The 26,789-nt window shown below is 47.0% G+C and overlaps 1 protein-coding gene across 2 annotated transcripts; it reads right to left on the bottom strand.

The window, feature by feature from the left end:
- Positions 1 to 5,595: 5,595 nt before the first annotated feature.
- LOC148480556 (beta-1,4-galactosyltransferase galt-1-like) lies at positions 5,596 to 12,286 on the bottom strand. 2 transcript variants are annotated; one of them, XM_088454209.1, is made up of 2 exons: positions 12,236 to 12,286; positions 5,596 to 7,375 (listed from the first exon to the last, which is right to left on the bottom strand). In XM_088454209.1, the coding sequence occupies exon 2, from the start codon at positions 7,356 to 7,358 to the stop codon at positions 6,045 to 6,047; it is 1,314 nt and encodes a 437-aa protein (XP_088310335.1). In that variant the 5' UTR covers positions 7,359 to 7,375; positions 12,236 to 12,286; the 3' UTR covers positions 5,596 to 6,044. The 2 variants fall into 2 exon arrangements, with proteins under 2 accessions (XP_088310335.1, XP_088310334.1); XM_088454208.1 differs by lacking the exon at positions 12,236 to 12,286 and adding an exon at positions 11,983 to 12,218.
- Positions 12,287 to 26,789: the final 14,503 nt, after the last annotated feature.

Below are 26,789 nucleotides of genomic sequence, written 5' to 3'. Positions count from 1 at the left end.
AAAGTTATACTGTCACGGTGTGTGTGTTTTGTCTTTTTTTAACTATTTATTTTATAGTGAAATTACAAGTGCCGCATGTCTGCTGGCACTTGTAGTTCCACAAGTGCAAAATGGCAGGCATGCTGGCACTTGTAGTTCCACTGTAAAGTACAATAGTGTTACATTATTTGGCCCCCCTATTACCGCCATACCCACCGCTCCAGGTGTATGGGGATGAGCACCAGGCTTCAGCTTAAGCACTGACCGACTTGGGGTGTAATGCTTTGGACCTGGAGCCCCAGTGATTGGGTCTCCGGGCTGCGGCATTACACCCCGGTCGGTTGGGTCTGGTGCTGGTCTTAAATATAGGGGGTACCCCACGTCTTTTTTGCCCCCTATATTTAAAACCAGCACTAGTCCCTGCAGCCTAGTGTTGGTTTCTAAAATACGGTAGAACCCTACACATTTGACTCCCCCGTATTTTTAGAAACCACCACTTTTTTGTACATTTTTGCAACTTTTTTTTTTTACAGGTGCAACAAAAACGGGAATTTTCAGGAAATATTCTAGGGACCCCCCTAAAGATGTGTAGACATGGGGGATCACTATGGGTTTTTAACCCATTTTTAACTACTGAAGGAAGTCGGGGTTTCTAATAGCCGCGGCTGGTGCATAAATGTGGCTTTGAATAAGGTGATGCAGAAGAGCATTTAGTTTTAGGTTTTTTTGGGCAAAACAACTATGGGCATCAAATTTGGGGTACTTGAAAATGGGGTACAGCATATTTTAAAGTTGGTAAAGTGACTTAAAAAAAAAAAACGTGAAAAACCCACCTGCCGCAAACACCTGCAATCAAAAAAACACTTGGGGCATACTTGGGGACCCCCCCCCAGAGTAAAGTTCGCTATTTTTTAAGTTTGTACCCCAACTTTTGTTTTTTTCACCCCCTTTATCAAAGTAAATTTTTGGGGTGCCCTTAATTTTTTTTTTTTTATGCAGATTACCTTTGGGGGACTGTCTGAAGGCTGCATGGGGGTTCCCGAAATGTTGCACCCCAAAACCCCAATTCTGCACTTTTTTTCGCCACCCATTCCTTGGTGATACTTTTTTGCAGGGTCTAATGCAATATACTTTTCGCACCCGCGAAAAGTTTCCACATTGAATACGGTGTAAAAGTAAAAACGGTGATAATGACGTCATCCGAGTGAAAACATCGCAGAAACTGAGTTTTCGCTCCATATTGAATACCCCTGTTAGGGTGAACGGGGCGAACCTGAAAATAACCCAGATCGATGGTGCTGTGTAAACGCTGTCTGGCCTGGGTTGGAACCATGTCTAAAAACCCAAGTCACACCCGGGTTTTTGGTGGAAAAGAGGTATGAATCTCTCTCTCTTCGGGAGTGTATTCAATGACTACAGGGAGGCGCGCCAATAGCCACGCTAAGCCCGGGTAAAGGGGGCGTGGCAAATTCACAGGAGTTGTGGCCACGTCCCATTGAGAGAAAAATAAGCATTTTTTTCCAACGCCGCATGCTTGCTGGGGAGGGGGATACGTTGAGCCCCTCAGCCCGGCGCAAAGCCAGTAGGGGGTGTGATCAGTGAGCAGCTGCGAGCAGTCTACTACTGCAGCTCAGCACACATCAGCATGTGCTGGGCTGCTGTGATGTAAGATGGGGGAGCGCGGTGCAGGGTCCCCGCCAGGCCCCTCCAGCAAGCCCGGGGCATTAGTACCTGCTCCCCCCCTCTCAGCGCTCCTGACTACAGTATATAGCTGGTGCTCACAGCCTCCTGTAGAGTACAGCAGCTCCTCTGCTGCGATGCTGCCTCTTAGGCTGGGTACGCACAGACAATTGATTGGCCCAAAACTCTGGTGGCTGTCGGGCCAGTGTGTATCAGCAATATGTCTGAAAGACGTCGTTCACAGACATATCGCATTGGCTGTGCTGCAGAGCTGAGGGACAGATATATATGCAGACATATCTGTCCATCGGCAAGTGTGTACGGGCAGTCTGCAGATCGCCCGTATACATGCAGCGACAGCCCCACATGCACACTCACCCCCCTCCCCCAGCCAGCGGTATCCGCAGCTGCCTGGAAGATGATGGTCGTTCAGTGTATATGAATGACCATCATCTACAGATCGAGTGATCTGCAGCAGGGGTGTATCTACCCACTGGCCAGGATGCCACTTGCCAGGGCGCCGGCCAAAGGGGGGCGCCGTCCGGCAGTGCCACCAGCAGCCAATGGATGGAATCAGGCCGGGACTACCATGACCGGAACTAGAGGCCACTAGTCCCCCGGGCCCCACAAGTGTAGGGCAGACCGCTGTGAGTGCGGTCTGGCCTACGCAGTAACAAGCACACAGCCGCCAGAGGTTGCTGTGTGTTTGTTATAGCAGCCAGCCAATGAGAGTCGGACAGACTCTCATTGGCTGCTGCGTCCACGGAGGGAGATGGCTGGAGCTCACTCATGAGCTCCGCCTTCCAGCTCCCACCGCAGCGTGTGATGGGGGAGACGTCATCATGTCTCTCCCATAATGCAGAGCGGGCCGGGAGGAGTGGACAGCGGCGGTCATCGGCAGGAGCGGGTATCAGGTAAGTTGTTGGTTTTTTTTATGTGTGTGCAAGAATGGCACAGGAGGGGGGGGGGGGGAGTGTGGCTACTAGGTGGCACTGTATAGGGCGTGGCAGCTACTGGGGACACTTTATGGGGGGGTGGCCACTACTGGGGGCACTGTATAGGGAGGACTACTACTGGGGGAAATGCAGCATAGGGGGATTACTACTGGGGGCACTGTATAGGGGGGGACTACTACTGGGGGCACTGTATTAGGGGATGGCTGGGGAGACAGATGGAGGTGCTGGCTAATGAAACATGTGGGCTGGCTGGGGAGACAGAAGGGAGGTAGCCGGGGGAAACATTTTAAGTACTTATTTAATGTATAGTGTAATTATTCAGAAATTATGGGGGAGGGGGCGCCAGTACATTACATTGCCAGGGGCACTCGGATCCCTAGATACACCCCTGATCTGCAGATATATCTGCTACGTGTGTACCCACCATTAGTGACACTTATCAGCGGGCCTCCTCTCAGCTGACTGCGATGCTCAGCTGATGCACACTACCCCGCCTTTTACCTCAGCACCACGTTACTTCTCCAGCAGAATGGAGCTGAGTGGACAGCTCTGACTCTCTGGTGGCTGCCTCACTCAGCACCCTCTGTACAGGTACCTGCTCCTTCCTCACCCACCCTGGCACCGCCGACAGTTTTCCCAAGCACTGTCGCTGTTACCCCGCTTGGGTACTTAAGCAGTGCTGCGAACACACGTCTGCCTACTCTTCTGAGGGAACTGCCATTTAACTGCAAACTGCCGCTCCTTTTATCTTCTCCCCTTACCCGTCACGCGACCCTCATCTTCCTGCCTCCTAACTACTGCCTCGAGCTCCCTTACCAGATTATGCTGGGGGCATATTGTCGTTAAATAAAGCTCAAATTAAATATTCACTTATAACATATACATGAATTTCCATTCAATAAAAGTACATTTTATTAAAAAGAACCCATCTCCACTTTAATCTATAAATAGAAATAACATGCCTTTAGCATGGACATAAGGGGTGTTACACTGTCAACCTGATCATAATGTCGACATGCTTGGAATGCAGACATTGGGCCTGATTCAGACCCGCTCGCAAGTGGGTCGATGTTATGGACTGAGCATGCGCACGACGCGACGAGCGAAGGAAAGTCTTTCGCTCGTTGTGTCCGATCAAAGGGGGCGTGCTGTCAATGTTTATTGACAGCACGCCCCCTTTGGTGGGCGTGCCGGGTGCGTGCCTCCCTGACGGGGGCGTTCCCACGGGAACGCCTCCCGTCAGAAGCCGGCCCACTGACATAACTAGTGATGTCAGTGGGAGTGATTTTGGCTCTGATAGAGCCAAAATCACTCCGGAGCTTGCGGTTGAAACCTCAATCGCAGGCTCCGGCTCGCAATTTCGATGGTCGCGATGGTCTCGACCATCGCGGCCATCACAATGCACGCTCGTATAGCCTGTGGGTGGTGACCCACAGCTATACGAGCATCCAGGAGGACGCTCCATGAAAATGGAGCCCGGCCCTCATTCAGAGCGTGCGCTCTGCTCAGAGCGTACGGCTCTGAATGAGGGCCATTGACCACATCTACATTTTCATTATGACATGAAAAGTTGAAACATCCCTGGTGTTCTAGTGATGACTTACCTGATCTGGTGGGTACAGACAGCTTTGGTTTTGCCCTTAAAATAATTGCAGCTTTAAAAACACGAGAAGACTTGGAGTTCCCACAGCGGCTGCAGCTCGCAACCGTTTACATAATGCACCTATAAATTAGGGATGTGCAGGCTCGGTTCTACTCGGTTCCGTTCGGTTCTTTTTACCGGATCTTATTGGGTTTCAGCTGTCACGAGTTTTGGATAGCCAATAAGGTTCGGTAAAAAGAACCGAACGGAACCGAGTAGAACCGAGCCTGCACATCCCTACTATAAATATGTTTACACGCATTTTACTTATTATGCTGTTTTATGAGAAAATTATTGTGTTTTTGATGAATGTATTGATGGTTTTTATGTAGATTATGCATTAGTGCAATCAAATGTATAAATCGACCTCTAGTGTTAGTTACTATATCTACAGATGCAATCTAATTTTTTCCTTGTAGTTGTTGGGTAGGATCCTAGTAGAGATCTTTAAATTGAAGCCAGTATTTATAGGTCTCGAACAGTGGAGGTTGTGAAGCTGCAGCACAGTCCTAAACTAAAGGAGAGGAGCCACACCAACTGCACCCCCAAACACTGCTCAGTCATCCCATCATTGCCGGGCAGGAGTCAGTGGGAAGGCATTGGGAACCAACCTGGTGTAGCACAGAACAGCAGTCACAGCAGCAATGGATAAGCCTGCCCCCCAGACTCCGGTGCCAACCCGCTTCCATTGGCTAGCTAACTATCTGACCACCCCCCAGTGACAAAGTTTACCTTTTGTGCTTGTCCATCACAGTTTACACAGGTTTACATTTTTTATTTATTTATTACATGCAGAGTTGGATCACAAAGAGAAAAAAGTACAGATTCCATGTTTTTATTAATACACTGTATGATTTTTATATTCTGCCACCCATAGATTCTCATAAACAGTCATTAATGCATTTTGAAAAATATTTTGTCACAAAACAAATTGTCTGCAAATTTACAGTCCCGTCCTCCCATTGCTTTTCTTGCTTGCACTGTGTTTCTGCATGTTGGGACTTTTGACTAACACTTTTCAAAATAAGGAATAGTTGTGACCACATTCACCTAGTATTTTTGCGCCATATGGTGCTAGGCGCTCTGTGTGACTTACGTGCTCCTCCATGGAAAGCAATGTGTACTTATTTACATCGTGTGCCGAGAACATGAGATTAGTACTGCTATTGTAACAGACTTGGGCCCCCATTTACTAACGAGTTTTTATCACCAAAATGAGTGAAACATTTCACTGTGTATGATAAATGGTGCTCAGCTCCCAACTGTCATATTGCTAACAGTTGGGAGCTGATTGGCTGGAGCACCATTTATCATACACAGTGAAATTTATCACTCGTTTTGGTGATAAAACTCGTTAGTAAATGAGGCCCTTAGTATGAAATGTGTGTAAAGTCACAGATTAAGCAAAACGATGCGTGTCAGGAGAACTACAAGTAATACCAGCCCCAGCAGTGAGTGTACCCTTGAATCGTACTGTTTTTGCATTAGTGATGCAACCGATATGCATAATTAAAGGAAAAGGCGCATGGCACAGCTAAACTACAGTCTATGCTGGGCCAAATATATGAGCAAAGGTGAATGTGGGCACTTCTGTACATAGATAAAAAGGGTTTGTCCATCACTAATATCCACCCTTGGAGCTTTCCTCAATCTGAGGATTGCTGCCCAAATTTAGAACTCTGTCTCTACCCTCATAGAAAACCTGAGAATATAATTGATAGAAAAAAGGTAAAAATCTGTAGATCAGGGAAGAATAATCTGACCTTAATCACCATTTTCTTTGGTTATTATGACAATAAATGTATTTGACTTAGGACCTTGTTAACATTTCTAATCAATGAAGCATTATATCTCCAAATAGTTTTCTCTTCAATTAATGATGTGTTCAGTAAAGTCTTCTGAAAAGGGGATCTGCAGTGGTGAAGCAGGGCTGTCTCATTAGAGACATCTTTAGAATATCCAATACATTTTAGAACATAGTGTACAGATGTTTGAATTACCTTCCTAGGATCCACAATCATTTTCCGGCCCTTAGAATAGCCCGGACTGATTGGCTCACGGTGAACGTGCTGCAGTATATTGAATCCTGGCAAACTCTGCCAAGATGAAATGTTGGAGAAGTTTCCATCAATAGTGATGGTTCGAGGGAAAATGTGATTTTCAAACAAAAAAACACCAACTCCTGGTTCCTGTTGCTGAAGACTTTCCATCAGTCTGTTCCATGTCTGGTGTTTAACTGGCAGAATTATTTCATCAAGATCATTAAGCAGCACAAATTTACTCCTGTACATGTTCCGATAGATGCAGTCATTGAGTGTTGCCAATTGTCCATAATACCCAATATCTTTGGCGTTCTTAGAAAAGGAATAGTGCCATGCTCCACTAGTTCTCAGGTATCGCTGGATTGGCCACGGTATCACCTCTACAATACCTTCTGCAATGTAGTACTGAATAACTTTTTCCATCTGTGTGCTGCAATTATTAAGGTAGATCATAACCCTTTGGGCCCCCAATATCCGGTACATCTCTATGGTTTGCAAGAACTGTAAGACGTTACTGTAATTCCCATACATGGCGGAAATGCAGACAGTGAAGTTGGCGGAAAACGGTTTCTTGTCCTGATTTTGTATTTGGAACAGGGGTAATTGTGTCATGTTTCCTGAAGGAGACATATGGACATATAGGTACTTGGCTTGGCAGTTTGGTGGTTCCATACATAGCAGGTCCGTTGTGCCATAGGGAAAGTCGAACCGATCACTGTGTATGTCTATCTGAGCCTTGGAAACCTTCACCGATTTGTTTGTGGTGCAACAAAACCAGCAATACAGCTCCTTTACCTCTTTATAATGAATAATGCTGAGGACACGAACTGCGCTTTTATTGTGTATTCGATTGTCGAAATATGCAGCTATGATAAATGTCCGGTTGTCTCCCAGTTGTGTAATAGTATCAGTGGTTAGTCTACCATCACAGCAGGTACATGGAGGACTCCAGAGATCCAACGGAGTGTTCAAAGGGTTGTTAAATAGAAATCCCAGTATAAAGGTGCCAGTCAATATGACAGATATATACACTAGGTTCTTCATTGAGATTGTGCCCATTGCATCAGGAAACGGAACTAGAGGAGAAAATTGAGAAGACACTTGAGAAGGCGAAGTAATAAATGTATAGAGCATGTAGTGATTATTCTCCCCATCCTGCCCAATTCACTAGGAATATTCAGGAGTCTCCTATCCGAGAGAGTAGATAACTATGACATAGGACAGTGGTTCCCAAACAGGGTGCTCACCCTAATAGTCCAGGTTTTAAGGATATCCATGGGCGAGAACAGATGATTAAATCAAAATGACCAAGGTACAAATTAATTCACTTGTGGTCAATAATGGAGTTCCTTAAAACCTGGACCATTAGGTTGCCTTGAGGACAGAATTTGGGAACCACTAACATAGGAACTTCCTTGGTTTGTCACTTGAGCAGCATGGTGTGCCTTTGCCTCTTAGCACTGAGGTCATGGCTTTGATTCCAGTCATGGCAATATCTGTGGAGTGTTTGTATATTCTCCCCTTGTTAGCATGGGTTTCCTCCCAAACTCCAAAAACATACCGATTAGGTTAATTGGCTGCTGACAAAAAAAAAGTACCAAAAAGCATTTGTATGTGTACATGTGATAGGGAATATAGGTTGGAAGCTCCCTTTATGGAACATAATAGATGGGTTGCCTTAACACTCTAAATAAATCATTAAATCCCAGTAAATATTTGTAGTATTAGATTGCACAGTGTTTACTTTGTAGCACAGTGGGTGTAATAAACACTTACCTAAACTACTGTTCTTGTTCTGATGGAATCCCTATGGAGATTTGTACATTGTAGGCAGTGCCAGATTAAAGACCACATGAGCCTGGAGCTGACCTTTCTGACGGGCCTATTTGTGCTTCCGCAGAATGTGTGACCAGCATGGTGGGGGTGTTACTACTGATGTGGGGATCGGGGGTGACCAGAGCTGTGGGGCTGTGGTGTGCACATGGGGTGTAGCTAGCACCATGGAGGGCACAGCTACTGCCAACCACCTCAATCTCTTTCCCCTCTTGGCTTACATTAAGTATGCACCACCTGTTATATTATTGTACACTGAAAACACAGGTTATTTAAGCACACACACACAGATCAAATTACAGTATGTGAGTCCCATAATGTATAACAATTGAAGTCCTAGCATCCATCATAATGTAAAACATTTGAGAGAAATAACAAAACAACAGAGTAACAAATTATCCTATAGAGGCTTTATTTAATAAGAACACATAATGTAATAGAAATATTCTGGAGTGGTTATCATAAAGATATTTACAGTGTAGTTTAGGACGCAAGAGGAGCAATAAATTATATACACACACTGCATGCATCACAGTTGAATGGCAGAGGGGGTATCCACTACGTGACATGAAAGTCTGAACATCCAGACCTTCATGTCACTGAGGTGCGGTGCCCGCACTGAACAGCATTCACTGAACATCATTCAGTGAACGAGCCCGACATCCTGAACATGCCGAACCTGACGAGTGTCATCAGGTTGACTGGCCTGTTCAGTAGACAGTCGGGGACGGCAAGGACCCAGGGTGTACGTGCATCGCTGGTCCTTGCCAGCTACCCATTACCCGAGTTTGTGAACAATGCAACCAAAACCTCCTCGTTTTGGTTGGATTGTTCACAAAGGGGTCTATTTACTAAGCAGTATTAGGAGAGAGTGAAAAGTGATAAGGTGCCAGCCAAACACTGCTTAGTAAATAGATCCCAAAGTCTGGAAATGGATAGGTCCCTTTCGGGGGAAGATTTGATGGCCCTGGATGGGATGTAAGACATCTGTGATTCAATTTCTATTTATATCACATTCCAAAGAAGAAACAGAAGCACCAAACCTATGCACAAACAGCCGTCCTGCCACCACCAAATACGATTTGTATAATGGGCGTGTTAGGGGAGTGTCAGTGAAAGTGGCTGCGTACGCAGATGCACAGCCCCAGGAATAGGAGGCCACGGTCAGACGGAGAAACTGTACTTGCCATAGGGCTGGTGTGACTGTAGGTGGTGTATTAGGATACACCACTCTGTATTACAGCGTGCATTCAGCCGCACGGATGTACACAAGGAAAGGAGAGTGTAGAGACATTTGCATAAAGTCACAGGTGTGTGACCACCAATAGACGCTGCTGCATCCAACTCAGAATCAGGCCCTATGCCATATAGTAGTGCCCCAGAACACACTAAGGGCTCTATTTACTACAATCCGCATATTGAATGCGGATTGTAGTGTGATATTACCGAGTGAATTCGCATTGCGAATTCAGGCAATATCACAGGGATTTACTATAAATCCCTTGCAGGGACAGAGCTTGCGATAAAGCTCTGTCCCTGCGGATCCCATCCGCACTCTAGTCGCGGTATTTTCGGAAAAAATACCGCGACTAAGAGCCCGCGCATACGCCGACCGACCATCGCTACTACCCCCCTTCATTACACTTACCTGCATCCTCCTGGCCTCCGGTGATCTTCTCCGGGCTTCCCGATCAGGTGAACTCCCATACTGCACTGTGTCCCGATCACCTGATGACCGGGCCCCAGTGCACTGTGGGAGACCAGCTGACCGGAGAGGAGCCATTACCGGAGGCCCGATCACCGGTCCCTGGAGTCAGGTAAGTAAAAAAAAAAAAATGTTTAATTTTTTTTTCTTTTTTTTACAGCAATCAGCTTGCGGTCTGCTTAGACCACACAGCTGATTACTGGTACCGGCTCCCGCCTCTGTTCTCCCCGTTAGAGCAGAGTGGGATCCCGGTAACCGGGGGAGACCCTGGATAACGCCACCTCCAGGTGGCGTTATTATCACAGGGCTTCCCCCGGTATTTTTTTTACAATTTATTTTTAGTAACTGTGGTCGGATCACATTTCCCATTACAATTATGGGAAATGCGATCTGCTTTACTAAAAATAATTGATACTAGGGGTTGGAGTAGAATTTTACTAATTCTACTCCAATTGCCCTGTAATAACTACAGGTGATACTAAAATAATGTGAAAAGGGTGTGAAAACACCCTTTTTCACTTTATTTTAGTAAAAATAATGTTAATAAATAGAGCCCTATGTCACATTGTAGTTCACCCTGATACACATTATGCCACATTGTAGTGCCCCATAATACACATTATGTCAGATTGTAATATCAGCAATACACAGTATGCCACATCATGGTGCCCACACAATACACATATTCCAGATTGCAATATCCCTAATACATTTTATGCCACATCGTGGTGCCCCCACACAAATGCCAGATTGTAATATTCCCAATACACAGTATGACACATCATGGTGCCCCTATAATACACATTATGGCCAGGGGCGCCGAGAGGAGAAGCAAGAACTACTAAGGCCCGGCACCGCTCCCTCCTCTTACATCACAGCAGCCCAGCATACGCTGCTGTGTGCTGGGCTGCATTGGGAGACTGCTCGCGGCAGCTAAGTAGCCACCATAGCAGTCTCCTATGCCTGTGGGGGGAGCGATCAAGCTAATCCCGCCCCTCACTGGTTATGCGCTGGGCTGAGGGGGCGTTTACTGCACAGCATAAACTTTTCTTTTACCCAAGGGGGCATGGCCACACCTCCAGCAATTAAGCTATGTCCCATTTACCCCTGCCCCATGCGGCTCTTGGCGGACCTGATTATGCCAATCGTAGTGCCCCCACAATACACATAATGTCAGATTGTAATATCCCTAATACACAGTGTGTCACATCATGGTGCCCCCATAATACACATTATAAAACTGTAATATTATTATTATTAACAGTTATTTATATAGCACACATATTCCACAGCGCTTTACAGAAAATATTTTACAATTCACATCTGTCCCTGCCCTAGTGGAGCTTACAATCTACTGTATATTCCCTACCACATGCTCACAAACATACACACTATGGTAAATATTGTGGGGAGTCAATTAACTTATCAGTATATTTTTGGAGTGTGGGAGGAAACCGGAGTACCCGGAGGAAACCCACGCAAGCACAGGGAGAATATACAAACTCCACACAGTTAGGGCCATAGTGGGAATCAAACCCATGAGCTCAGTGCTGTGAGGCAGTAACGCTAACCATTACATAGTCTGCGCTGCCTAGTTAAAACACAGGTGACTGCAATCATACATTAGATGGGAAGTCCAGGAGCAGAGCATTTTATAGCTAATGCAATGGGTCATGTTGGAGGGGTAGGTAGCCTGTGAGCTTCAGGCACAATTATGGTGAGTCTGTCTAGATTAATAAAGCAGCAATCATTTTAAAAGACAAAAGCAAGCCAAAGAAAAAGCACGCACGCACAAACGCACCACAGGAACTTAGTAAAAGTTGCAGAAATCTACAAAACTTTCTATAAATAAGCCCCACTCAGCCACTACCCATTTTATACATTCTCAATATTACAGTGATTCCAGCCACACCCAAATTACAATTTTAAACAACTAACCTGTCTATTTTTTTTGCAAACAAATATTAATTTCACATTTTATGGGAAATCTTTGAAGTTCCCCCCTGAGAGACTCTTTGCCTAGAAGCAGCACGTTCTAATATACAGCAGTGTCTAATACACACAGCATTAATATCCTACAAAATAAACTACAGTACTACACAAATGAGAGAGACTCTATACATCACCCTACAATCATCCAGTTACCTTGTCAGTCGCTGGTATCTGAGTCACTGTTATTACTGAGACAAAGCCCAAATTCAGATCAGGGTGTAATAGTTTTATAATCCCATTGGCAGGGGGGGAATAACAAAAAAAAATTAGAAGGGGAAATTTGTCTGTGTCCAACACCCAGGAGCTCAGACAGGAGACTGTCCCACAAGCAAAGCATGAGCAATCTGAAAGGTTTACTGTAATGAGGGGGCAGGGCTTAGAGAGGTAATTAGAGCTTTAGACCAACCTGTAGCTCTCCAGCATGCTTTACCAGCTGATGGGTGGGGGGGTGTGCTGGGACAGGTTGGCCAGGCCTTCATTAAACTGGGTACACACCTGAAAGGTATAACTGCAGATAATGGTTGTTCATAGACACTGAACAACCATCACAGCCATCTAGCTGGGGATTGCATTGCGTCCCCCTCCGCAGCGGCCTGTGCAGTAAGTGTACGGGTAGTTGTCTGACCACCCGTACACACAGCACGATGGTCAGACATATCTGCATATATTTCTGCCATTGACTGTGCTGCACAGCCAATGCAATATGTCTGTGAATGATGTAATTTATAGACATATCGTCTGTAAAAGCTGGTTGGTAAACACATGATATATCGGCCATTCCGTTGAATGGCCAATGTGTCAAACAGTGTGTATCCAGCATTAGACTGTCAGGTGAGGGTGTGATAGGATCATAGGACTAATAAATACAAGATCACTGATCTCTCCTGTTTGCTAGCCTGGCACAGGTCTCTCCTGCTTAGTAGCCTGGCACAGGTCTCTCCTGCTTAGTAGCCTGGCACAGGTCTCTCCTGCTTAGTAGCCTGACACAGGTCTCTCCTGCTTAGTAGCCTGACACAGGTCTCTCCTGCTTAGTAGCCTGGCATGGGTCTCTTCTGCTTAGTAGCCTGACACAGGTCTCTCCTGCTTAGTAGCCTGTCACATGTCTCTCCTGCTTAGTAGCCTGGCATGGGTCTCTCCTGCTTAGTAAAAACAGAGCACAAATAGTCACGAATACCTAAAATCAATCAAAGATATATATCTCTATGCCTAAATTAATAAGTTAATCAGAACATGGTGTTAGAGTCTGTGGGGTCTATGTACTAAGCAGTGATAAGAGACAGAGTGAAAAGTGATAAAAAACTGATAAGGTGCCAGCCAGTCAGCTCCCAACTGTCGGAGATGACGGAGATGAATTAGGTGAATCCAGATAGGCTGTAAAGGTGAAATGGAAATCCGGGTATGCAGAGTAATGGCTTGAGAGGGATATCCGGAAATGCTATGATGTACAGGAATGGGTCAACTGAGGAGACAGGTTCAGGCAGGAGTGGGTCTCGTGGAAGGTTCAGGGTGATCTCTAGCAGAGTGCAAGGCAAGGCAGAGCAGTGCAGGTTGCAGGGAGCTGAAGGCAGACAAGGAGCTAGGGCAAGCATCGGAGCACAGGTCTCAGGTTCAGGAGCGCTGGAACTCTCTCTCACAGCTGTCGCTGTGAAACACGTTGCACTGGCAACTACAGGGTGTTCCAAACACCCTTAAGTACCCAGCAACAGAACGTGATAAGCCAGAGAGAGCAGGTGAGCCACAGACGATTGGTCTGATATGTCACATGGCCAAAGACAACATGGTGGAGCCCAGACAGCCGTGACACGGAGATGCCACTAGTGTTTTCCCTGTCAGGACGGCCCAACGCTGGCAGACCGCTGTGTACACGCAATGCCAATCTCCAGACGCCAGCTCCCCTGCCAGAAAGACCGTGCCACAGCGCCCTCACCGGTAAGGACCGCAAACCTCCACGCCGCAAAACCTGGGTCATGACACGTGGTTTCTAATAGTGGACAATCCTATAAATTTTAGTAATCCAACAGGATGCTATGTATTTATTATGTATCATTTGTAGCATGATCAGTATACAATAAAATAAAGATGAGAATCCACAGAATCTGAACCGAATATGGGGATCTGAGTCCCACCAGAGCTGAGGATCGGGTGTTCCCGCCGACTCGGATCCCCACTGCAAGCCGAGCATCAGTGTCATATGTCAGATCCTCTCGAGAGAGCCGAACTCTTGTGAGAGACTAGAGTTCGCCTCTACATAAGGTGCCGAGTCCTGCGACTCCGCGCCATTTCTCCTGCATGCTCCGGACTGCGCACTGCTCTACTACTGAGCTGGCTGGCTGAGTGGGACACGTGGCTGTATAGGGGGCATGCTGATGTATGCTGTGTAATGCTCTGCTGATCACTGGCTGCCTGAGAGGGACAAGTGGCTGTGGTGGCAAAGTGGCTTAATAGGGTGCACAATGCACGCTGATATTGCGCTATGCTCTGCTGATTAAGTGCTGTGTCCAGAGACTCACAAGTGGCTGTGCTGGCAAAAGTGACTGTGTAAGGGGGCACACTGACTTCACGCTGATGTATGCTGCATTGCTCCGCTATACTGATTAAAGTGTCGAGACTCATAAATGGCTGTGTGTGAAAAAAAAAAAAGTAAAAAAAAGAAAGTTAAAAGTTTAAAAAGGTAAAAAAAAGAAAACTTATTTTGGTACTGTACCCCACTGTGTATACAAGCACCGTGACTACGTGGGCCTTAGCCAACTGTATAAAATAAATTAAGGCACCGTGACTCCGTGGGCCTTAGCCCTCTGTGTATACAAGCACCATGACTCAGTGGGCCTTAGCCCTCTGTGTATACAAGCACCGTGACTCCGTGGTCCTTAGCCCTCTGTGTATACAAGCACCATGACTCAGTGGGCCTTAGCTCTCTGCATATACAAGCACCATGACTTTGTGGGCCTTAGCCCCCTGTGTATACAAGCAACGTGCCCTCTGTGTAAACAAGCAATGTGAACGTGGGCCTTAGCCCTCTGAATAAAAAAAATGAAAAGCATCGTGACTTTGTGGGCTTTAGCCCTCTGTGTATACAAGCAACGTGACTTTGTGGGCCTTAGCTCTCTGTGTATACAAGCACCGTGACTCTGTGGTCCTTAGCCCTCTGTATAAAATGAATTAAAAGCACCTTGACTCCGTGGGCCTTAGCCCTCTGTGTAAACAAGCACCGTGACTTTGTGGGCCTTAGCCCTCTGTGTATACAAGCAACGTGACTTTGTGGGCCTTTGTGACCCAGTGGTTTCTGCACCGCTGCTCTGTCGCTTAATAACCAGTCAGCTCACTGCGACCTTTGGCCAATAATGGTGAAAACAATATTATAAGCTGTGAGGTGGTCTAAAGTGACTGTAAATGACTGGAAATTAATGTTATTAAGGTTAATAAAAACTCTAGGAACAACAAAAAAATCCAAATGATGTGATTTTAGCTTTTTTGGGACATTTTTGTAAAAAATCCAAATCCAAAGCCAATCACGACAGGTTTGGCAAATCCAAATCCAAAGCCAGACGATGAATCAGAGCTAAATCCAAATCCAGCAAAAATGGTGTTGTGCTCATCCCTAATTTTAAATGTAGTATCCAGATCCTGTTTCTTGTTTTGTGGAGACATAGGCCCTCATTCAGAGCCGCTCACAAAAAGCGAGCGCTCACTCTGAATGAGGGCGGCCGCTTTTGATTTGAAAGGCGGCCTCCTGGACGCTCGGGTGGGTGACCACACACAGCTTTAGCGAGTGACCAGGTGATAGTCGCGATGGTCGAGACCATCGCGACCATAGGGGCTTACGACGAGACCCTTGGGGTAGGGTCTCGTCTACAGCAAGCCCCAGGTAGCTTCCTGCTGTAACAGATCAGGAAGCTCCCTACTGACATCACTGGTGATGTCAGTAGGGCCGCCTACAAACGGCAGGCGTTCTTTCAGGAATGCATGCGTTTGTCTGCCCACCCCCCCACCCCGCCTACAAAATGGGGTGAGCTGTCGATCAACATCGTTTGTAGCGAACCCCGGAGCATGAGAATTAGGCGATTGCGAGCGGGTCTGAATGAGGGCCATAGTCTTTTATTTCCTTCCCCTTTCCCTCTTCTTATGGAAGCCACAATATATCTGAATGCACACGTGTGTGTGTGTGTGTGCGCTTATATGTATGTAGTGTACTGGTATATATAAATATATGTATATGTGTATATATATATATTATCATATATATAGTAATGTACAGAGAAATATATGTATGTTTGCATATAGGGTTGTGTGTTTATTGTGTATATATTAAGGCTGAATCGAATAAACAGAATTTTCCCATAAATAATTCCTCAGAGGGGTTCATGGTGTTTTAGGGGCTACACCTCAAAAGTTATTTAAGCTGAAATTCGCCATGGATGGGCAGAACTGTTGCTCAGTGCTGCATGCCAAATTTCAGGGCAAAAAAAAAAAAATATGAGGATTTGGGAACAATCTAAAGTTTAAACTGTCAGTTTTTTCTGCCACTTTCAGTTAGGACCACTTTTCTTCTTTGGGGGTATATTCAATTGGCCGCGAGAAAAGCCAAAACCCACACCTGCGAGGAATTTCCTGCAGGTGCGGGTTTTTTGCTATTCTATTAGGTGCGTGTTTTTTATAAAAACACGCGCCGGGAGGTTTTTTTTTGCGCAAGCGTGAATTTTACAGAAATCAATGGGGGTCATACAGACCCACTCGCGTGCGGCAGTCCGCTCGCAAGTGGGTCGATGGCGAGACCCGGCGAGCGAAGGACTTTCCATCGCTCGGGGTCTCGCACCAAAGGGGGCGTGCTGTCGATGTTGATTGACAGCACGCCCCTTTTGGTGGGCGTTCCGGGGGCGTGCCTGCCAGACGGAGGCGTTCCTATGGGAACGCCTACCGTCTGAAGCCGGCCCCACTGACATCACTAGTGATGTCAGTGGGAGTGATTTTGGCTCTGATAGAGCCAAAATCACTCCCTGGCCTTGCGGTTGAGAAACCCGACCACAGGGTTTCTCTCGCAAGTCCGATGGTCGCGATGGTCAAGACCATTGCGACCATCTTGTTGGAAGCTCGTATATGCTGTGGGTGGTGACCCACAGCTATACGAGCGTCCAGGAGGACACTCCATTTTAATGGAGGTGGGCCCTGATTCAGAGCGAGCGCTCTGGTCAGAGCGTCCGGCTCTGAATCAGGGCCAATGTTCTTAGGAAAAATCACGTGTACTTGCTCTGAACCCCCGCCCCTCCCCAAAGGACTAATTAAGCAATTGGAAGTATCCAATTAGCTTAATTAGTCCTTAATTACTCACCTTCCGAAGCGCTGTCTTCTTATCTTCTTCTGCATCCAGCGTCGGGAGCCGGCTCTTCTGCAGCAGCGGTGAGTATGTCAGTGTGTGTGGTGTATGTAAGTGTGTATGAGTGACTGTGTGGTGTGTGTGTGTATGAGTGCATGAGTGTGTGTGTGACACCCGGTGCGGTGTGTGTGGCCCCCCCCGGAATGGGCGCTGGGAGAACTACATCTACCAGCAGCCCTTGCTCCTCCCATCAGCCCCCGTGACTGCCAGCAGCCCCCTCTCCAGTAAGAAGAGAGAGGGGAGGCCGCCGGGAGCCGCAGAGACCCGGACAGGTAAGTGACTTTTTTTATTTTTTTTAATTTACGCGGCACGTGGTTTTCAGTGATGAAAACCCCTCACCCACTGTTTTTTTAATTGAATCCCGTGGGTATCGGGAGCGCGCATACCCGCGGGATTTCAAAATTGGCCACGAGGGGCGCGAAGTTTTTTCCTCGCAAAACCTTGCGGCCAATTGAATATACCCCTTAGTCTATGGGAATTTTTAGGAAGGCATAACTCAGGACAGAGGACAAATTAGGACTTGGGGTTTGTTTTATTAGGTAGCTCTTGTTCCAGTCTAGGTGCTTTTCGGGTTCAGGTAATTGATAAAGTTACAGTTTTTTAACTATTAGTGCACAAATGCCCCATGATAGAGATAGGGAGCTTTAACTTGCTGCGCATGCTTAGTAGATGGCCTCCTGCATGGGGTGTACAGTGACTTCACTTGGGTGCACTAAGATGGCTGTCCTTTGCCCGTGTTAGCGGTGGCGGGACCCGGTGAAGGTAGCGGGCGTTAGCGGTGGCGGGGACCCTGCCACACCCCCACCACCACCATCAGCGTGGTGGTGGTGGGAACCCACGCTATCCACCACTGCTGCTGGAATGGCGGCGGCGGGATGTGGTGGGCATGGAGATGGGACGCGGTGGCATTGGGACAGAAAAAAGGGGTGGGATGTGGCTATTACCTTGCAGAGTTCAGCAGCAGGCAGCTTATTCGAAATACAAGATTGCCGCAGCGAGCCAAACACTAGCCGTGTCATCGCCCGCCCTTTTATGCTGGCTTATTTAAGCCAGAGCCAGACAGTGGGTGTCAGTCTGATGGCGAAGGAGGAGCAATGAAAAGCTCTTGAAGATGAAAGATGCCGGGAAAGTCCTGGATGGGCGGTGGCCATGTAAAAGAGCTTAAAGGCCGCTGCCCTCCAGGTGAAGACACCATGGAAGTCCTGGGGAGGCGGCAGCCATATAAAAAAGCTTAAAAGCTGCCATCCCCCAGGTGAAGGTGCAGCAAAATAAATTATTAAAGCATTCGGTGTAATGTTTTTCATTTAATATTTCTTTTACATGTGCACTATAGGTACCAGAGGTCCCTTAATGCCCCACTTGCTGGTACTTGTGGTTGTCCAAGTACCAGCATGCAGAGGAGGCTTGCTGGGACCTGTAATTAACCTGCAAAAGACAATATTTTAACTCTTTATTAGCACTAAACAATCAACCCAGCACCCACTGCCCAGGGGTGCCGATCATAGCGTGGTCATCAGCCCAGGCCTGGGGTGCCCTGGAGAGGGGGATCCCTTTATTGGGGTGTCCCTAACTCCCCAGGGATCCATGGCCTTGGCTGACTAGAGGTCAGGGGTAATGCTTTGGCTGGAGGACATGGTGAAAGGGTTCCCCTGGCTGTGGCATTACTCCGCTAGAAAGAGCTCAGTGCTGTTTATGGATAATACTGGGGACCCCTACTCTTTTTTTCCTCTGTGTTTCTAAAACCAGGACTGGCTCGACTGAGCCCAGTGCTGGTTGTGCTAAATACAGGGAACCCCTCGTATTTTGTCCCCTGTATTTTCACAAACAGGACTGGCTCTGAAAAGCCCAGTGCTGGTTGTGCTAAATACAGGGGACCCCTACAGATGCATCCATGCATCTTTGTCTTATTGATTTTATTTTCTCAGGTGCATGCCAGTGAGCCCCTCTGTCACCTGCTGATGCCACTGCTCCGCACTTCCACTGCTGCAACTGTCCGCACACTTGAAACCCACCCCTGCAGCCGACTCTCTGCACCCCCACAACACCTCCTGTGTGCTGTCCCCTCCTCCACCCATGCCACTGTACTATTTTTATGCCCATCTCCCCTGCAGGTGGCCTGGTTTGCTCCTCCAAACCCTGATGGTTAATAAATTATAAAAAAGCAATGAAATTCCATAGACACATAACCTTACGGTTTCACATGCCCCATTAAGGTTTCTTAAGGTACCCATCCACTAGCAGACATGAAAACGACTGTACGATTACGACATTGTAATCGTGCAGTCGTTTGTCAGTCTGTGATGAGCCTGCAATCATCTGCAAACATGTTCAACCTGACGTTATCGTCAGGTTGACCAGCATGTTTGCACGATGATAGATGTCTACACGACCAGTGGGCACGCGCATCGCTGGTCGATTTTGACATTTTTGCAAATGATTTGCAAACGATTTATGAATGATTGAACGATCATTATCGTTCAATCGCTCAACTTAATCGTCTAGTGCATGGGCACCTTTAGACATGCTCTGAAATTTATAGAGGTTTTGGTTACCTCACGCTCTCTTAATGGATATTTGTCTGGGCCACAAATTTTTTTGTGATGTTAGTCAGTCTTGTTGTATTTTTGTCTGATTTCCTTTTTCCAATTTTATTCCTTAGTATTTTGGATTTTTTTTTAGCAATTATCTCTTCTACTAATCTTTTTAATCTAGTTTGTGAGATTTCTTCTAGTTGTTGAAATTCTTTATCTTGTCTATGTATATTTAGGGAAGTATTCAAGTTGTTGATCTTTGTTTCAAGTCCTATCAGTTCTGTTTCGTGTGTGCTCAGAATTAACCTTATCAGTTGTGTGGCACATTCATGTAGAATTTTGTTCCATTGTTCCATGAAAATAGCAATCTCGTTATTATGTGTCGGTTGTTTTTTGATCTTTAAACCTTTTGGGATTATATTGTATTCGAAGTACCAACTGAGAATTTTATTGTCCCACCAGACTTTAGATTCTCTGATTACCAATCTTTCTAATTATAAAAACACCTTCCCTTTCAGCTACTGCTTAGTAGCCTGGCACAGGTCTCTCCTGTCTGCTAGCGTGACACAGGTCTCTCATGCCTACTAGTCTGAACTAAGGTCTCCCCTTTCTGCTGATATGCTACGTAATTTTCCTGTCTTCTAAAGGGGCCTATCCATTACCCAACTTTGTGAACAATCCGTCCAAAATCAGGAGGTTTTGGTCACATTGTTCACAAAGTCGGGTAATGGATAGCCGGCAAGGACCAGCGATGCACGTGCACGCTGGGTACTTGCTGTCCCTGACTGTCTACTGACCATGACTGTCAACCTGGCTATGCTCGTCAGGTTCAGCATGTTCAGAGATAGGAGGTCAACCTCCTTCACTGAATGACGTTCAGTGAACACTGTTCAGTGTGGGAACCGCACATCGGCGATCTGAAGGTCTGAACGCTAGACGTTCAGACTTTCAGGTCGCGTAGTGGATACCCCCTTTTAGGGGCCTATCCATTAGAAGACTTTTCCTGCCAACAAAAGTCTTTCATGCAAAAAATCTTTCAAAAACATGAAAGACTTTGTGAATAATGGCCCTCATTCAGAGCCGCTCGTTAGCGGCAGTACGCTCGTTCCGAGCGATGTTTGCACATCTGCGCATGCGTACGGTTTTTAGTACGCATGCGCGAACCAGTCAGTGCGGCCAAAAATCGTTGGTACGCAATATAGCGAGTGCCTGCTATTTTGAATGACAGAATGAGGCGTATGTGGGTGGTAACAGGGGAAGGTGCTTGAAAACGGGGAGTGGAGATCCGAACGCAGGCGTGCTTAAAGGTCAAAACGGGCGTTTTATGGGTGTGTATATTTAAAACAGCAGCGTCATTGTTCACGTCACTGGGTTATTTTATAGCCAGAACTGCTCGCAAATTTGTGGTAGCAAACACCAACCACAAGAATAGCGAGCAGTTCATACGCTGGTCGATGTACTCGATTAATCTAATAAATAGCGGACATGACGTAGGATGCGAGCGGCCAGGGGGCGTTTTTAACAAATAAACGAGCGTATGTTTTGCTCGCTCGTTCAGACTTAGAGGTGTGAACAGACTACAATGTGCGTACGGATCATTTGAATAGCCACCCCTTGTTTTTAAACGAACGACCGCAAATAGCGAACGGCTCTGAATGAGGGCCAATATCTTTAAAGACCAAGGACCAAGGATTGTCGCTGAAGAGACAAGGGAGTGGATATTTTTAATGAATGGAGTGAATATTCATTAAAGAACGTGTATCCACGTGGAATGGGTGATGCTCTCATGAAGACAATAAACCCTCTCATAGGGGTAACCAGGGCCGGATTAAGGCCTGCGGGGGCCCCTGGACAACAAACTTGTGGGGGCCCTATCAATCACATTATTAAAGTGATATATTGGTGTGTTGCGTTTTTGGACAACAATACATTGAGGGGAATTCAATTAAGAGCGAATACATTCGCCCAGCCGAATCTGCACAGCAGCCGCCCACTTTACGGCAGCAGGATCTCACTCAAAACTGTTCGCTACCCCATAGGGTAGCAAGCACTTTTGAGCGAATCGGGCATTCGGCTGACTCGGCGAAGGGTGCGAGACTGGCTGTTGTTGCCGGCGTTTAAACGCCGTGGCAATGGCAATTCGCACCCTTCGCCTGCAATTGAATTCCCCTCTAATTCTCAGTGGGGTTCATCTAGGAATAAAAACAGTCAAACAGCTTAGCCTGTGATTTTATTCCTGGACAAACCCAGCTGAGTGCCGTCCACTACTGACTGCATATTATGACTTAAGGTCCGACACCCGGGTATATTGGAAGGTGGTGTGGGGTGCCGGTCAAACAACGTGATATAGATAGATTTTACAGTATATATATATATACACACACATACTATATATATATATATATATATATATATATAGTATGTGTGTGTGTATATATATATATATATATATATATATACACACACCACAAAAAATCCCAAACTGCGCTGATCAATTCACATACAGCAGCACCCTTCAGTAAGTCCCCTGTTAGAAGGACTAATTCAAAGATATACAAATGGATTACTGATGGGGCGCTAAATCGTAACACAATTTATTTTAAAATTTGTAAAACACAATGCAATCTCTCCAAAGGCTTATACGTCTTCTTTTTCTTTTGAAGAGACAACTTCACCGTTATTCCTACTCGTTCTCAATTTTGATCAATTAGTCCAAACTATGAGTTCGCATTAAGTCCTCCTCGAGGTTCTAAAAAAGATACCCTCGTACCAAGACACACAAACACAGGCCCAAGGCCAACGTTAGTAAGAATTAGAAATATAGAAAGTAAAATAATTCTTTATTAAAATTTAACAGTATGCTAGATGGACAATCTTACACAATTTGGTAATGCACAGCCTTCCAATCTTAGGAAAGGGATATCAAACACCTTTCGATCAGCAGATGTTTAAATGTAGTGTCCACCTTTCATTAAAACCCTACGCGTTTCGTCTCTTCGTGAGACTTCTTCAGGGGTAGATCTCAATATTGATGTATACACATGTACTTAATGTATACCCAAAATTAGGCAATTCTTTGGATCAGAAACTGTAAGACCTCATACTTGATGTCTAAAAAACAGTACCCGTAGTTTATGTCAGACCATCTGGTGGTCAATTTATTGAACCAAAACCGTGCAACTGGGTAGATGCTTATGCTCAGAGAGTGTAGCAGTTGGATTCAGAAGCATAAGCATCTACCCAGTTCCGCGTGTCTTATAAATTGGTCAGTCTTTGTCGGTCCAGAGGCAGGAGTCCTGAAAGCCAGTCTGCGTCTCTTCCTTGCTGGAGGATCAGCAGCTGATGTTGATGCAGCCGGCCTCTCCATTTCTAACTCCACAACCTCTGTGGGCTCGCTGGATGGAGGTTCAGGATCCAAGTCGAGAACGCCGACCTTGGAATTAAAAGAAAAAATAAATAAATAATACAATTTTAATAAAACATTTATACTTAACATAAAATGAATATGAAAAATCAGAAACCCCTGGGAAATGTAAAAAGTCAGACGCTTAATAAGTTGACATTTTTTGTACTTTAAAACAATTGACTTCAACTACTCCAAAGTAAATTAATGACATTTTTAATAGCTTACCTGACCCTGAGTCTCCACCTCCACTTCTAGGTCGTCCTTCTCCTCCTCCTCCTCGACCCTTGGCTCAAGCGAGCACCACGACCGTATCTTTGGCTCTTGTTCATGAACAAATGTAAGCAGATCAAAGTACCACAGCTTGGGCTTCTGGACCTCATCAGCACGTGCTCTCGAAAGTTGCACTTCCTATTTTTTTGACTGGACATCTGGAAATAAAAAAAATAAATAAATTATAAGCAATTAATAAAAACTAATAGTGGCCACAAGATTGCCCCTTACACAGTGCTGCCAGAAATGCCCTTATACAGTGCTCCTAGTAGTGACCTTATACAGTGGTCCCAGTAGTGCCCCTTTGCAGTGCTCCCAGTAATGCCCCTATACAGTGCTTCCAGTACTGCCTCTTTACAGTGTGCCCAGTAGTGCCCCTTAGCAGTGCTCCCAGTAGTGCCCCTATAAAGTGCTCCCAGTAGTGCCCCTTTGCAGTGCTCCCAGTAATGCCCCTATACAGTGCTTCCAGTAGTGCCTCTTTGCAGTGCTCCCAGTAGTGCAACTTTGCAGTGCTTCCAGTAGTGCCCCTATAAAGTGCTCCCGGTAGGGCCCCTATAAAGTGCTCCAAGTAGTGCCCCTATAAAGTGCTCCAAGTAGTGCCCCTTTGCAGTGCTCCCAGTAGTGCCCTATACAGTGCTCCCAGTAGTGCCCCATTTGCAGTGCTCCCAGTAGTGCCCCTATACAGTCCTCACAGTAGTGCCCCTTGACAGTGCTCCCAGTAGTGCCCCTTTGCAGTGCTCCCAGTAGTGCCCCTTTGCAGTGCTTCCAATAGTGTCCCTATACAATCCTCCCAGTAGTGCCCCTTTGCAGTACTCCCAGTAGTGCACCTATACAGTGCTAACAGTAGTGCCTCTTTGCAGTGCTCCCAGTAGTGCCCCTATACAGTGCTCCCAGTAGTGCCCCTATACAGTGCTCCCAGTAGTGTCCCTATACAGTGCTCCCAGTATTCTCACTTTCCACTGCTCCCAGTAATGCACCTTTGCAGTGCTCCTAACCTCGCCCAGTGCCCCTATACAGTGATCCCAGTAGTGCCCCTATACAGTGCTCCCAGTAGTGCCCCTTTGCAGTGCTCCCACTAGTGCCCCTATACAGTGCTCCCAGTAGTGTCCCTTTACAGTGCTCACAGCAGTGCCCCTATACAGTTCTCCCAGTAGTACCCCTTTACAGTGCTCCCAGTAGTGCACCTTTGCAGTGCTCCAAGTAGTGCCCCTATACAGTACTCCCATTAGTACCACTTTGCATTGCTCCCAGTACTGCCCTATACAGTGCTCCCAGTAGTGCCCCATTTGCAATGCTCCCAGTAGTGCCCCTATACAGTGCACTCAGTAGCGCCCCTATGCAATGCTCCCAGTAGTGCCCCTTTACTGTGGTCCCAGTAGTGCCCCTATACAGTGCTCCCAGTAGTGCCCTTTACTGTGCTCCCAGTAGTGCCCCTATACAGTGCTCCCAGTAGTGCCCCTATACAGTGCTCCCAGTAGTGTCCCTATACAGTCCTCCCAGTAGTGCCCCTTTGCAGTGCACCCAGTAGTGCCCCTTTGCAGTGGTCCCAGTAGTGCCCCTTTGCAGTGCTCCCAGTAGTGCCCCTATACAGTCCTCCCAGTAGTGCCGCTTGACAGTGCTCCCAGTAGTGCCCATTGACAGTGCTCAAAGCAGTGCCCATTGACAGTGCTCCCAGTAGTCTCCCTATACAATCCTCCCAGTAGTGCCCCTTTACAGTGCTCCCAGTAGTGCACCTATACAGTGCTCCCAGTAGTGCCCCTTTGCAGTGCTCCCAGTAGTGCCCCTATACAGTGTTTCCAGTGGTGCCCCTTTGCAGTGCTCCCAGTAGTGCCCCTATACAGTGCTCCCAGTAGTGCCCCTATACAGTATTCCCAGTAGTGCCCCTACACAGTGCTCCCAGTAATGCCCCTATACAGTCCTCCCAGTAGTGCCGCTTGACAGTGCTCCCAGTAGTGCCCATTGACAGTGCTCAAAGCAGTGCCCATTGACAGTGCTCCCAGTAGTGTCCCTATACAATCCTCCCAGTAGTGCCCCTTTACAGTGCTCCCAGTAGTGCACCTATACAGTGCTCCCAGTAGTGCCCCTTTGCAGTGCTCCCAGTAGTGCCCCTATACAGTGTTTCCAGTAGTGCCCCTTTGCAGTGCTCCCAGTAGTGCCCCTATACAGTGCTCCCAGTAGTGCCCCTATACAGTGCTCCCAGTAGTGCCCCTATACAGTGCTCCCAGTCTTGTCACTTTGCAGAGCTCCCAGTAATGCACCTTTGCAGTGCTCCTATCCTTGCCCAGTGCCCCTATACAGTGATACCAGTAGTGCCCCTATACAGTGCTCCCAGTAATGCCCCTATACAGTGCTCCCAGTAATGCCCCTTTGCAGTGCTCCCAGTAGTGCAAATATACAGTGCTCCCAGTAGTGCCCCTTTGCAGTGCTCCCAGCAGTGCCCCTATACAGTCCTCCCAGTAGTGCTCCTATACAGTGCTCCCAGTAGTGCCCCTGTACAGTGCTCCCAGTCTTGTCACTTTGCACTGCTCCCAGTAATGCACCTTTGCAGTGCTCCTATCCTCACCCCGTGCCCCTATACAGTGATCCCAGTAGTGCACCTATACAGTGCTCCCAGTAGTGCCCCTTTGCACTGCTCCCAGGAGTGCCTCTTTGCAGTGCTCCCAGTAGTGCCCAGATACAGTGCTCCCAGTAGTGCCCCTATACAGTACTCCCAGTAGTGTCCCTTTACAGCTCTCACAGCAGTGCCCCTATACAGTGCTCCCAGTAGTGCCCCTTTGCAGTGCTCCCAGTAGTGCCCCTATACTGTTCTCCCAGTAGTACCCCTTTACAGTGCTCCCAGTAGTGCCCCTTTACAGTGCTCCCAGTAGTATCCCTATAGAGTGCTCCAAGTAGTGCCCCTTTGTAGTGCTCCAAGTAGTGCCCCTATACAGTGCTCCCAGAAGTGCCTCTATACAGTGCTCCCAGTACTGCCCTATACAGTGCTCTCAGTAGTGCCCCATTTGCAGTGCTCCCAGTAGTGCACCTATACAGTGCTCTCAGTAGTGCCCATATACAATGCTCCCAGTAGTGCCCCTTTACTGTGCTCCCAGTAATGCCCCTATACAGTGCTCCCAGTAGTGCCTCTATACAGTGCTCCCAGTAGTGCCCCTATACAGTCCTCCCAGCCGTGCCCTTATACAGTGCTCCCAGTAGTGCCCCTTTGCAGTGCACCCAGTAGTGCCCCTTTGCAGTGGTCCCAGTAGTGCCCCTTGACAGTGCTCCCAGTAGTGCCCCTTAACAGTGCTCCCAGTAGTGCCCCTTGACAGTGCTCCCAGTAGTGCCCCTTTGCAGTGGTCCCAGTAGTGCCCCTTTGCAGTGGTCCCAGTAGTGCCCCTTGACAGTG

This window comes from Taudactylus pleione, unplaced genomic scaffold (genome assembly GCF_031769625.1).
Source record: "Taudactylus pleione unplaced genomic scaffold, aTauple2 ptg000610l, whole genome shotgun sequence".
NCBI classification, from domain to species: domain Eukaryota; kingdom Metazoa; phylum Chordata; class Amphibia; order Anura; family Myobatrachidae; genus Taudactylus; species Taudactylus pleione.
This window is presented reverse-complemented; position numbering and strand designations above follow the sequence as displayed.